Source organism: Polypterus senegalus, chromosome 4, assembly GCF_016835505.1.
Source record: "Polypterus senegalus isolate Bchr_013 chromosome 4, ASM1683550v1, whole genome shotgun sequence".
Taxonomy (NCBI): Eukaryota; Metazoa; Chordata; class Cladistia; order Polypteriformes; family Polypteridae; genus Polypterus; species Polypterus senegalus.
This window is the reverse complement of record NC_053157.1, coordinates 72640870-72655869: the sequence shown is the minus strand read 5'-3', so window position 1 is coordinate 72655869 and position 15000 is coordinate 72640870. Positions and strand designations below refer to the sequence as shown.

General features: G+C 36.8%; 1 protein-coding gene across 1 annotated transcript in view; it reads left to right on the top strand.

The window, feature by feature from the left end:
* clocka (clock circadian regulator a) overlaps nt 1–15000 on the top strand; it is a 193086-nt gene that overhangs the window by 103526 nt on the left and 74560 nt on the right. Inside the window, exons 6-7 of the mRNA XM_039752875.1 lie at nt 3374–3522; nt 3645–3736. Of these exons, the coding sequence (XP_039608809.1) occupies nt 3374–3522; nt 3645–3736 (241 nt within the window). The remainder of the gene's footprint in view (nt 1–3373; nt 3523–3644; nt 3737–15000) is intronic.

Below are 15000 nucleotides of genomic sequence, written 5' to 3'. Positions count from 1 at the left end.
CAAACCCTGGGCATGGCGCCAGCCCACCGCATTTCCTATAAATCATCTTACACATATGAAGTATGTTTTGTGAATAAATTGTTTCCACTATTCAAATGTTAATATAATTTTGACTCACACTGTATATGTACAGTATATATTTATTTTATGCCTTCAATGTTATACAGCTTCACTGTAAAAGTGCATAAAGTCAGAAAGTATGCATGTGTCCATGATTTCCTTTTTTTTTTTTTTTGGAAAATTTGGTTAAAGGAAAAAAAAAATGGAAATCATGGACTTCAAAATGCCATTCCCGTTGGGTGGGGAGTGGGGGGGATCCCAAAAGTGTTCAGAAACCTCACAATATGAAGAAGAAGAAAAGGATGATTCGGCTTCTGATTGATAACTGTACTGCACACAACATGCTTCCACATTTAGATAATGTTTGCGTTGAATTCCTCCCACCCAATTGCACAGCAGTGCTTTGCCCATTGGATTTGGGCATCATTTGCACCCTGAAAGTGTATTATGGCAAGGAAATGCTGAGAAAAATTCTCGTAAGCATAACTTGTAGTTAGGAGGAGATAAAAATTAACGCGAAAGAAGCTATTGAAATGATTGCAAACGCCTGGACGCAAGTTAAAGATAGCACTATAGTAACAAATACAGAGTCTCATTAAAACTAAATTTTTATTACAGCGAAATATTTTTTAGGTCCCTGGGAGTTCGTTGTAACGGAATTTTACCGGTAATATGCTGTAGCTCTGTTTGGAAACCTTATAATGAAATAAATGTAATTATTTTAAACATGCTGCAAAATAAATACACTTTTATTTATTGACACCCAAAACCAGCATTCATTTATTTCATAGTCACAAGTTTGCCAGTGACTCAAAAACACTTTACAGTGACACATATGCAAATTTTACTTTGTTTATTTTGTACTGTATATTCATTATAACAATAACTACAGAATGTAATAATGCATATGTTGTTTGTTTAAACAATCTTTTTGGAAAGTGATAACAATAACATAAATTTATATTTATTTAGTTTTGCGTGAAGTGTGCTGTTCAGCACATTATATTCATTTCACATCATGTGTATAGTATTAATGAGAAAGTAATTTAGGTTACTGTTCTATCTGACCACTTGTTTTCTTTTTTCATTGACACACAATTACCTGTGTTTTTTTCTGGTATTCTGCTTTCAAAATGTGTAGAGGCCCCTCTTTTCTTGTCTTTCACGGAACCCTGTGCAATTATCCACCAGTATGTCCTATATCATGGGACTTTCGGCGGAACCCTTGGCTAGCACTCACGAAACCCCGGTTGAAAAACACTGGTCTAATGGACCTTTCCTTAACCCATACATCGTGCTGGCACACTATTTTTCAAAACATCCAAAATTGTTCTAAAAAACTTATCAGCACCACACACCTTTGTATGTGTATGTGTATATACCCATAGAAGACACCATCTCATGGGTTTAAAACTGTGTTCCTTTTAATCCCTTAAACTCCTTGGCACTTTTCACAGTATGCTCCGAGGACATCCTCTTGCTGATGTTATTTGGCATAATGTGGTTATATCCCTCTCTGCAGTTCTTTACTTCCCCATTCCTCTCTTATCTTATTCTCCTTTTACTGGACCTTGATTCTCTTTCTCTTTTTCTTTCTCAGTGAAAATTTTTAATGATTACTACCACTGCATTTAAGTTGCTATTAGCTTCCCACTGAATATCTCATACTCTTCCAATGTGGAAATTTTCATTGTATAATTTCCTTCTTGAACTATCAACATGGCAAATCAACAACTAAGAGCTAATTAATAAAGTAATAAAGTAATTTAATAAAGTATCTATCTGTCTGTCTGTCTGTCTGTCTATCTATCTATCTATCTATCTATCTATCTATCTATCTATCTATCTATCTATCTATCTATCTATCTATCTATCTATCTAATTCTTTCCATTGTTTCTTTTTTTCATACTTCTTCCTCCTCTGATTTGCTACTCACTCTCCTCTGTGTTTTTTTACCACTACTATTTTTATTTTTTTGTTTTAAGGTGAATCATTAACTCTAGCTTAGGGGTGACTTTATAAATATTTTTCCTGATAACAATACCCCAATAAGTGAGTGTATCTTAGAAATGCATTACAGGTATATTGTGATTTTTATTTACAAACAACAAAGACCAAACCTACAAATGTTTACAAAAGCAGCTGAAGAAATCACACACAATTCACAAACTGTGTTTTATGGTTTCAATGACTGTTGGATTTAAAATCTTTTAGAAAACCTAGAGCTTAATTCAAAGAAAAATGGTCCTAAAGAGCATGCGTGATACAGCTCACCGTTTCTGTCCTACACCAGGGTATATTTCTCTGTTTATAGTTTAAAGTCTCCTCTCCAAATTTAAGTAGCCCTTAGCAGTAAAAATGATCTTAGCAGCTTCAACCCATAATCTTCCACTTTCTCAGAACTCCTTCTTACACTTTGAGGGAAAAATTATTTTTTTGTTTTCTTTATCGTATTAAAAAAAAAAAGAAGAAGAATACTGCTACAGAGGCAACCCAGAGATATTCTTTGTGTGAACTGTCCTTTCTCTAATGTTTGACATTCTTTCATGTAACAGAAGCATAAAGGAATGCAGATATTAATATACAGGAATCATTTTATTTTAACAATATTATGATACTCAAATACATAACTGTAGCTATATTACAACCAGTTAATGGTATCCTCAGAGTTGGCTGAATGTGAATATTTTGCTCTTGTGTATCCCAGAAATCTTTTTTGTTGCATTCTTATTTAATGTACTGATTTTTCATTTTTATTATTAAAATAATTGTTCAGAGGAAAGTTATAAGGTACATAACAACAATATAAAGTAACCCTGGCAGGTAATAGTTGCTGGTCAAGACTATAGTGGTGTTTTGTTTTGCTATTTGTGCCAGTTGAGTGTAAAAACTATGTCTGAACATAATGTCCTGACCTTTATTGCTCCAAGGATTTTCTTGATTAAATTTTAAATAGATTATCTGGACTCATTTTTAACTAAAATGTGGAAAACATCTTTAAATATAATGTTAAGGGATAATTAATTTATGATTATGATGTGTGCAATGCAACAGTTAAATCAATTACCAACTTCTGTTTCTGTTTGGTGTGCATAGTTACTTTCACATAACAATTCACGTAAAAAGAAATTTTAAAGTAATCCAGTCTGACCATAAAACCTATTTCAGAATGCAGGGTTTGTATTCATTTTCCTAGCTAATATTTATTGTTCATTGATTTTATACAGAGTTTGTTTATAGCATTTACTTGTAATGCCTTGCAAAATTCATCCTGAATCACTTTCTGTAAAATTAATTCTTCTGTGTTTGAAGAGTTTCCAGAAACAAATCTGAAAAGAGGCGAAGAGATCAGTTTAATGTACTCATTAAAGAACTTGGTTCCATGCTTCCTGGAAATACTCGGAAGATGGATAAATCAACAATACTGCAGAAGAGTATAGACTTTTTGCGGAAGCACAAAGGTAAACACTTGAAGAATAACATTTTTTAAAATTTGTATGTCCGAATAACATGTTTTGGATATTTTTATGTCATATATTAAGCAAAATTGTTATGTTACAGTGGACCTTATTTGAATTTTTAGAAATTGCTGCACAGTCTGAATCTAGTGAAATACGACAAGACTGGAAGCCCCCATTCCTTAGCAATGAAGAGTTTACACAGTTAATGCTAGAGGTGAGTATGCACAAAGAGGTTTCTTTTGGGAGCCATTACTACATACAGTATTCATATTTTATTTCAATTTTTGTATATATTCATTTTCTTATGTACTGTGTTCATTATAGCCTTCCTCATTGTTTCACAAAATATAAAGCTAAACTTGCATGCAAAATTTAGCAGGGACTTCTTTCATACAAAGCTATAAGGTATATTAACATCATTTTGTGTTGTATCTCAGATTACTTCCACAGATATGTTCACTGTTCTTTTTTTAAATTGGCTTTAAGTAATGGGAGAATGAATGCTTTAGTATGTGTTAATACTCTGTTTTAATGTGATGGTTGAAAACGATAGATGTGTTGATGAGGCAGGTTCCTGGCCAATGCAGTTTGTGTGGTAAAGAGGTTTGCAGAAGTTCATTCGAATACTGTTGAAACTGAATGCAGGAAAGATGTTTCTGATATTAAGAGCAGGTAGAAAGTGTGAATAGGGTGCAGAATTCCAATGTAGCAAGTATACATTTAGATATTAACATATGAAGTTGTTTTGGAAAACGTAGGGAAGTTTTGCTACTTAGGTTACATGTTGAGTGCAGACAGAGATGTGGGCATAACAGTTATTGCCAGGAGAAGAGATGCCTGAAAGAAACTCTGGGAGCTGTTCAACTGATACCTAACATTAAAGGGTAATGTTTATGAAAACACTTTGAGAATTAGTATATTTTATTGGACAGAAAAACATAAAGAAAAGCTGGAAAGAACAGTAATGAGTATAATCAGATGGATGTGTGGCATGTTACAGGATGTCAGGAAAACAAATGTTGAGTTAATAGATAATCTTGTTTTGGCGATAGGTCATGTGCTGAGTCAAAACAGACAGCATGATGATTTGGGTTTGTAGAGGTAGATAATGATTGGGTAAAGAGGTGCACTGATTTGGGAGGAAATGAGACAAAGAGACAGGCCAAATGAAACATGTTTAAAAGTGGTGTCAGTTGATATGCAAAGTGGGTTTGACAATACATATGTGTTTAAACCTAATAATCTGAACAACAGAGAGAGAAGCTGGGAAAAATACTTGTCTGGTCCTGTGTTTGCTTGGCAGCAAAGTGATAAAGAAGCTGCACTTTTATCAGTTCAAACCAAGCAGGTGAATACTTGCTATCAAATCCATTTGAGTGAATAATTAATCACTAATACATTTGTTAGATGTGGGGCAAGAATAAAAAAAAAAGAATACGTACACAGTAGTCTGTGCATTTTCCCATACATATATGTGTGTGTGTGTATACAGTGGTGTGAAAAACTATTTGCCCCCTTCCTGATTTCTCATTCTTTTGCATGTTTGTCACACAAAATGTTTCTGATCATCAAACACATTTAACCTTTAGTCAAATATAACACAAGTAAACACAAAATGCAGTTTTTAAATGATGGTTTTTATTATTTAGGGAGAAAAAAAAATCCAAACCTACATGGCCCTGTGTCAAAAAGTAATTGCCCCCTTGTTCAAAAATCACCTAACTGTGGTGTATCACACCTGAGTTCAATTTCCTGATTACTGCCACACGTGTTTCAATCAAGAAATCACTTCAATAGGAGCTGCCTGACACAGAGAAGTAGACCAAAAGCACCTCAAAAGCTAGACATCATGCCAAGATCCAAAGAAATTCAGGAACAAATGAGAACAGAAGTCATTGAGATCTATCAGTCTGGTAAAGGTTATAAAGCCATTTCTAAAGCTTTGGGACTCCAGCGAACCACAGTGAGAGCCATTATCCACAAATGGCAAAAACATGGAACAGTGGTGAACCTTCCCAGGAGTGGCCGGCCGACCAAAATTACCCCAAGAGCGCAGAGACGACTCATCCGAGAGGTCACAAAAGACCCCAGGACAACGTCTAAAGAACTGCAGGCCTCACTTGCCTCAATTAAGGTCAGTGTTCACGACTCCACCATAAGAAAGAGACTGGGCAAAACGGCCTGCATGGCAGATTTCCAAGACGCAAAACCACTGTTAAGCAAAAAGAACATTAGGGCTCGTCTCAATTTTGCTAAGAAACATCTCAATGATTGCCAAGACTTTTGGGAAAATACCTTGTGGACTGATGAGACAAAAGTTGAACTTTTGGAAGGCAAATGTCCCGCTACATCTGGCGAAAAGGAACACAGCATTTCAGAAAAGAACATCATACCAACAGTAAAATATGGTGGTGGTAGTGTGATGGTCTGGGGTTGTTTTGCTGCTTCAGGACCTGGAAGGCTTGCTGTGATAGATGGAACCATGAATTCTACTGTCTACCAAAAATCCTGAAGGAGAATGTCCGCCATCTGTTCGTCAACTCAAGCTGAAGCGATCTTGGGTGCTGCAACAGGACAATGACCCAAAACACACCAGCAAATCCACCTCTGAATGGCTGAAGAAAAACAAAATGAAGACTTTGGAGTGGCCTAGTCAAAGTCCTGACCTGAATCCAATTGAGATGCTATGGCATGACCTTAAAAAGGCGGTTCATGCTAGAAAACCCTCAAATAAAGCTGAATTACAACAATTCTGCAAAGATGAGTGGGCCAAAATTCCTCCAGAGCTGTAAAAGACTCATTGCAAGTTATCACAAACGCTTGATTGCAGTTATTGCTGCTAAGGGTGGCCCAACCAGTTATTAGGTTCAGGGGGCAATTACTTTTTCACACAGGGCCATGTAGGTTTGGATTTTTTCTCCTAAATAATAAAACCATCATTTAAAACTGCATTTTGTGTTTACTTGTGTTTTATTTGACTAATGGTTAAATGTGTTTGATGATCAGAAACATTTTGTGTGACAAACATGCAAAAGAATGAGAAAGCAGGAAGGGGGCAAACAGTTTTTCACACCACTGTATATATATATATATATATATATATATATATATATATATATATATATATATATATATATATATATATATATATATATATATATATATATATATATATATATATATATATATATATATATATATATATAAGGAACACTTTGAAAATACATCAGATCTCAATGGGAAAAAGAAATCCTCCTGGATATCTATACTGATATAGACTGGGTAATGTGTTAGGAACGAAAGGATGCCACATCGTTTGATGGAAATGCAAATGATCAACCTACAGAGCCCTGAATTCAAAGACGCCCCAAAATCAGAGTGAAAAAATTATGTGGCAGGCTAGTCCATTTTGCCAAAATTTAATTGCAGCAACTCAAAATTGTACGCAGCACTTTGTATGGCCCCTGTGTTCTTGTATACATGCCTGACAACATCGGTGCATGCTTCTAATGAGATGACAGATGGTGTTGTGGGGGATCTCCTCCCAGATCTGGAACAGGGCATCACTGGTGCCCTGTGCTTTTTACAGATGAGAGCAGGTTCACCCTGAGCACGTGACAGAAGTGAAAGGGTCTGGAGAAGCCATGGAGAACATTATGCTGCCTGTAACATCATTCAGCATGAGCAGCTTGGTGGTGGGTTAATGATTGTCTGGGGAGGCATATCCATGGAGGGTCACACAGAGCGCTACAGGCTTGACAAAGGCACCTTGGCTGCCATTAGGTATCAGGATGAAATCCTTGGACCCATTGTCAGACCCTATGCTGGTACAGTGGCTCCTGGTGCACGACAATTCCTGGCCTCATGTGGTGAGAGTATGCAGGCAGTTCCTGGAGGATGAAGGAATTGATACCATTGACTGGCCACCACACTTTCCTGACCTAAATCCAATAGAACACCTCTGGGACATTATGTTTTGGTCCATCCAATGCCACCAGGTTGCACCTCAGACTGTCCAGGAGCTCAGTGATGCCCTGGTCCAGATCTGGGAGGAGATCCCCCACAACACCATCTGTCATCTCATTAGAAGCATGCACCGATGTTGTCAGGCATGTATACAAGAACACAGGGCCATACAAAGTGCTGCGCATAATTTTGAGTTGCTGCAATTAAATTTTGGCAAAATGGACTAGCCTGCCACATAATTTTTTCACTCTGATTTTTGGGGCGTCTTTGAATTCAGGGCTCTGTAGGTTGATCATTTTCATTTCCATCAAACGATGTGGCATCCTTTCGTTCCTAACACATTACCCAGTCTATATCAGTATAGATATCCAGATATAATATATATATATATAATAGTGTGTGTGTACAGTAATCCCTCGCTATATCGTGCTTCGACTTTTGCGGCTTCACTCTATTGCAGATTTGAAATGTAAGCATATCTAAATACTGTATATATCACGGATTTTTCGCTGGTTCGCGGATTTCTGCGGACAATGGGTCTTTTAATTTATGGTACATGCTTCCTCAGTTTGTTTGCCCAGTTGATTTCATACAAGGGATGCTATTGGCGGATGGCTTAGAAGCTACCCAATCAGAGCATGTATTACATATTAACTAAAACTCCTCAATGATATAAGATATGCTTCCCGCCCGATGCTTGATTGTTTACTTTCCTCTCTCTCTCACCCTCTCTGACATTCTCTGCGCCTGACAGAGGGGGTGTGAGCAGAGGGGCTGTTTGCACAGAGGCTGTTTGCCTAGAGGATACGAACGCTCCTCTACAAAATGCCGCTTTATCGTGGTGGTTTGGCATACTTAAAAGCACGTATTGATTTTTTGATTGTTTGCTTTTATCTCGCTCTCTCTCTCTGACATTCTCTGCTCCTGAGATATGTTTGCATTCTTCTAATTGTGAGAAGGAACTGTCATCTCTTTCTTGTCATGGAGCACAGTTTAAACTTTTGACTAAAGGGTGTTATTTCATGTCTAGAGGGCTCTAATAATGTTAACAATGTGGGAGAGTTTATGAGGGCTTAAAATATATAAAAATAACCATACAAACATATGGTTTCTACTTTGCGGATTTTCATCTATCGCGGGGGGCTCTGGAACGCAACCCCCGTGATCGAGGAGGGATTACTGTATATATATCTATACTAATAAAAGGCAAAGCCCTCACTCACTCACTCACCACTAATTCTCCAACTTCCCGTGTAGGTAGAAGGCTGAAATTTGGCAGGCTTATTCCTTACAGCTTACTTACAAAAGTTAAGCAGGTTTCATTTCGAAATTCTACACGTAACGATCATAACGGTCGATAACATCTGCCATGTTGAACTTTCTTATTTACGGCCCCATCTTCACGAAATTTGGTAGGCGGCTTCCCTGCGCTAACCGATACAGATGTACAGTGGTGTGAAAAACTATTTGCCCCCTTCCTGATTTCTTATTCTTTTACATGTTTGTCACACAGTAATCAGGCCTGGGGGTGGCTACGGAAATTGAACTCAGGTGTGATACACCACAGTTAGGTTATTTTTTAACAAGGGGGCAATTACTTTTTCACACAGGGCCATGTAGGTTTGGATTTTTTTCTCCCTAAATAATAAAAACCATCATTTAAAAACTGCATTTTGTGTTTACTTGTGTTATATTTGACTAATGGTTAAATGTGTTTGATGATCAGAAACATTTTTTGTGACAAACATGCAAAAGAAATAAGAAATCAGGAAGGGGGCAAATAGTTTTTCACACCACTGTATGTACTTATTTCGATGGTATGACGCCACTGTTGGCCGCCATATTGAACTTTCCAATGTCACTAATTCTCCAACTTCCCGTGTAGGTAGAAGGCTGAAATTTGGCAGGCTCATTCCTTACAGCTTACTTACAAAAGTTTAGCCAGTTTCATTTCGAAATTCTATGCGTAATGGTCATAACAGTCGACAACGTCCGCCATGTTGAACTTTCTTATTTATGGCCCCATCTTCACGAAATTTGGTAGGCGGCTTCCCTGCGCTAACCGAAACCAATGTACATACTTATTTTGGTGGTATGATGCCACTGTCAGCCGCCATATTGAACTTTTCAACGGTCTTTGTTACTTATTGGCCCATCTTCAAGAAATTTGGTACGCGGGTTCCCAACTCTAACTGAATCCTACTTACGCATATATATACGCCCATAGCCTGCAGCTCGGTCATCGTGTGAGGCGGCGTTGGTCCCCATCCCAACGCCTCCCACGTTGTTGGCTGCCTGCCTTTATAAAGCCGTCTGTCGCTCCGGTCTCTACATTCCTTTCCTTGCTTCACCACGGGATTCACGTCTCCCTGCTGATAACTGCAGCCTTTTTATTTAATCCACGGCTTCTCCGCTGTTTTATTGGTTATTTTTTACGATTATAGTTTTTGTGTAGGTATTTTAGACTTACTTTACATTGTTCAGGTACCCATTTCCTTTATCGTTCCAACCGTACCCCCATTAACATGTCTATCAAGGTGATCACCATTGATCAAAGAACTGTCACTTACCGAGTGGTTTCCATGCCCGGAGATGGCACCTACCTTTTCCATTCTCTGTGTTACATATTGCACGGCCATATCAGGCTCACTCTTGATATCCGGAGGAACATTGTGTCTAATGTATTGAATGACTGGGACAGGTTCAAGGTGTGGACTGATGAAGGTACAGGAGATAATTATACTATACAGGAGCACTATAAGAGTGAAATGCTTAAGCCCTTCACCTATGGTTCTGCATGTGAGTTGATGGCTGCCGCTGAGTTGTTCGGTTGTCGCTTTCAAGTGTATCGAAATGGCCAAATATTTTACACCTTTCGACAACTGCCAGTGCCTCTTAAAGATCTTACACTCACAGGTGACGATTTCAGTAGTGGACACTTTGATGTTTATGAATGTTTTAAACTCTGAAAAGCTAGATGTGAAGTTATCGATGAAACCGGTTGTATGCTTACAACGCTTGACAGATGCCGAATGTCACTTTACCACAAGTCCTGCAAATACTGTCGTCATTGAAACAAACCATGAAACTCAAACCGATTATGACAGCAGCAATCCAAGCTGTGAGATTTGAAACAAGATTACTGTTCACATGGCCAACTGTATGTTGCATGCTCAAGAGTAAGCGCAGCGCACAGCTTGGTCATATTACAACCTGAGGGCCGAACTCAAAATGTGGTATACAGAGAGATCCTTAACAAATAATTATTGGTATATTTTCCCTCAGTTTAAAAAGGTTTAATTTTCTTCTTAATAAAGATTTTAAGTCAGTACTTTGCCGCTGTGAAGCGCGGGTATTTTGCTAGTGTATATATATATATATATATATATATATATATATATATATATATATATATATATATATATATATATATATATGTATATATATATATATATATATGTATATATATATATATATATATGTATATATATATATATATATGTATGTATATATGTATATATATATATATATGTGTATATATATATATGTGTATATATAAAAGACCTGCTTTTATTTCTAATGTCTCCCAGACACCAGTCCCAACCACAACACCCTTCCTCGGGCCTTTTACTGTCCGTGGGCTGCCTTTCCTCTCTTCTCGGGAGCTTCGTCCTGCTCCCACTCCCGACTCTAGCTCCCAGGTTGTTGGAAGACGGCCCCTTACATGTTCATCCGGCAGCACTTCCTGGTGTGGATGAAGTGTTACTCTTGCACCCATGTGCATTCCAGGCGTCCCTGGAAGAATCTTCCTCCATCTTTCCGGGTGTGACGGAAGTAAATATTTCTCGGGCTCCATGAGGCTTGGGGCCTCAACGGGCTTGAGCCTCCTTGCTCCTCTCCCGTGGTCCTCTCCCGATCCAGGGCGGTTGCCCCCTCGTGGCCCAGAGGACGTATACGCCACCTATGTATGTATGCATGTATGTGTATGTATGTATGTATGTGTGTATATGTATATATATCATCATCAAGTCCTTCCTTGAGAACCCTAAATCCAAAGAGGACTGTTTCATTTATGTTAAGTAGAATGCCCAGAGAGGACTGGGCAGTCTAATGGTCTGGAATCCCTACATATTTTCTTTTTTTCTCCAGCCGTCTGGAGTTTTTTTTTTTGTTTTTTCTGTCCACCCTGGCCATCGGACCTTACTCTTATTCTATGTTTAATTAATGTTGACTTATTTTATTTTCTTACTGTGTCTTTTATTTTTCTATTCTTCATTATGTAGAGCTACTTATTGTATGAAATTGTGCTATATAGATAAATGTTGTTGTATATGTATATATATGATATATATATATGTGTGTATGTATGTATGTGTATATATGTATGTATATATATATATGTATATATATATATATATGTATATATATATATATATATATATATATATATATATATATATATATATGTATATATATATATATATATATGTATATGTATATATATATATATATATGTATATATATATATATATGTATATATATATATGTGTGTATGTATGTGTGTGTGTGTATATATGTATATATTTGTTAAGCCTCTAAGTTGTTTTTGAGTGTTTCCAATTGATTAACGTGAAATATTAGTCTGATAATTATCATTCACGATCAGTGCTAGCCAGTAAATTTCACAACCTGAAATATATAAGGTTTTGTTGCTTTATTTGCTTACACTCAAAATCTCTAAAACACCCACATCTAAGAAACCAGTACAGTATTAAACCATCATTGCCAGCTATCTTTATGAACAATGCTTTGTCCTAAATATATATATATATTTCACAATCTGAGGGTATCTGCTTAACACCTCAATTACAGTCAAAACTGTCTAATGTGCTTTATTGAAACTTTGTTTAAGAATGTAGACTCGGACACAATTATTGAAATTAATGTTTTTTTCTGTGAATGGTAGGATCTAGACAAGTATGCAGATGTCGTAATGGGATTAAAAATATATGAACATTTATGTACCTCTGAAAACAATCTGCATATTTGCCAATAAGAAACAGTGGAGTGCTGCTGACATTAGTGATTCATATAAGGAACGCAGCAGTGCATATTCAAAACAGTGATATGCAAGCATGCAAAAAATACAAATATGAACTAAGAAAAGCAGTCAAACTGGCTAAACATAAATAGATGTTGAGTGTGTGAGTAAATCAGGGATGGAATTAAGCAACTGCAATAATTTATGCTAACTTTGGCAGGGATTAGAAATGCTTACGGAATACAGAGTTAGGCCTAATCCAGTGTTCTCTACATTTTGTCCTCCCTAATGACCTTAATGCTTTATAGGGCTTGTTTTGATCATGATGAAAAGCAGCCCCTATTCAAATAACATACAGCACCAAATGATTCATTCTTCATTTTTTCTGTATATGATTTTAGGGCAGTTTTTAAACAATTTAATTTCCATATGTCATACAATCTGGAAGAAATTTCAGAGTAAGTCTTTAAAACCTGTTGCAGCAAATTAGCTGACATTTTCAGTGACATCTATGATTATAATTTCACTGAGAAAATCTTTGGTTCCAGCTTGCTTCAGAAAGGACAAGAATTATTTCTGCCTAAGAAAACAAAGCAGATTGTCTAAATGACTACAGTCTGACAGTGCTCACTGCAATCATGATTAAGTGCTTTGAGAGACTGTGGCTAGGACTTATTACAGTAAATAAAATATTCCAAATAGTCATTATCCCCTCCAGTTATTACTGTATTATCACTAATGGTCCACAGAGGATTCCATATCACTTGCACTTCATCCCATCTTGGCATATCTGGATAATAAAATTGTTATGCCTATATCCTGTTTATAGACTACAACTTTGCATTTAACACTGTTGTACTATAAAAGCTACCCACCAAACTCCTCGTTTTACAACTTAGTGCTACCCTCAACAACTGGATTTTTGGACTTCCTAACTAATATACCTCAGAATGTGTGGATTGTCAGAATTGCATCCTTTTGCTGCCTTCAAAACAGGCACTCTACAAGGCAGTGTGTTGAGCCCATTTCTCTACTGCTTGTTCACCTATGACCATGTAGTATCCATTCTCACTGGCCATATCACATGCTGATTCAGAACCTTGACTTGAATGTAAAGCCCTGCAGAGGTGGGTGAAGTTGGCACAGAACACGTGAACATACAAAACATCCACTGACTTAGAAAGGCAATCAGTATTGTTTTTTATTGTTTTTTTTCCCCACTTCTTTCTCTTGGCAAACAGGACAGGGCCTTTCGCACTTGCACTAGCATATTGAAGGGCAGCTTGTGCACAGCATGAGATGTGCCGACATCCTCACAGTCACTAAATGAGGGCACTTATACTGTGACAAATATATGAAATGTATTGAGTTGGTAATCATTAACAGGAAAACTGTCATATTGTACCCAAATAGTAAGCCATGTATCATCAAAAGTATATAAGCTTTGCTTTTGGAAAAAACAGTATGCTATTCAGTAAAATGAGGTAGAAGAAAAGTGAGTTTTACATCCATACATCCATCAACTATGTTTTTAACATGCTAATCCAGGGCAGGCAACTGGAGCCTATCCTGTTAAACTGGCCCTAGTATGTGCGTGTGTGTGGGATCTCCAAGTCACAGGCTGGCAACTTGTCCAGGTGGGTTTTACAGCGAACGATAATGAAATAAATGAAACAAAGTAAAATAATTGAGGGAAGGAAAAATCAAGAGTTGGTTTAATAAAAGTCATAGAATATTCTAAAAACAATCATGAGAATGGATAAAAAAAAAAAAATTGTGACTTTTCAATAGAAGTAAAAGCTGTCAGTTGATGAACTAAATTACTTTTCTTTCTTACAGGATTTAAACAAATGATTTTAATATATATAGTGCACAAGTAAAGGGAAATACTTTGTAAATATATTAGAAATATTACTGGGTTAGTTAGCACATAATTGAAGTGAAGAAATCTTTGTGCCAGGTCAAAATCAACAGGACAGTTAGACCAAATGGCATATCAGGATGTCTCATGGAATACTGTTTCAAGCAGCTCTCTCCAATTTTCCATTTTTCAACTGGTCAATAAGTTATGGAAACAGTTGATCGTCCCCCAGTTCCCAAGCAGTCTGATGGGCCTTTGGCGCTCACTACCATTTCAGTGAATAGCTTTCAACATTTAGTGTAGAGAAAAGCCAAGCAAAATGACACCTTTTATTGGCTCACTAAAAAGATTACAGTATGCAAGCTTTCGAGGCAACTCAGGCCCCTTCTTCAGGCAAGATTAATGATACTCACTAAACTCTTTCAAAATAACTAACTATGCAAACAGAAACGTAGATGATGCTCTGCTGGTTATATTACATCATATCTACTTCTTTCCGCATTCAGCACCCTCAAGACTTTACACTTTGATTATTAAATTGAAGAGTATAAATTACAGTATAACCCATACACTGTAATATGGATTTATGGCCTTTTTAAAATCATTTGCA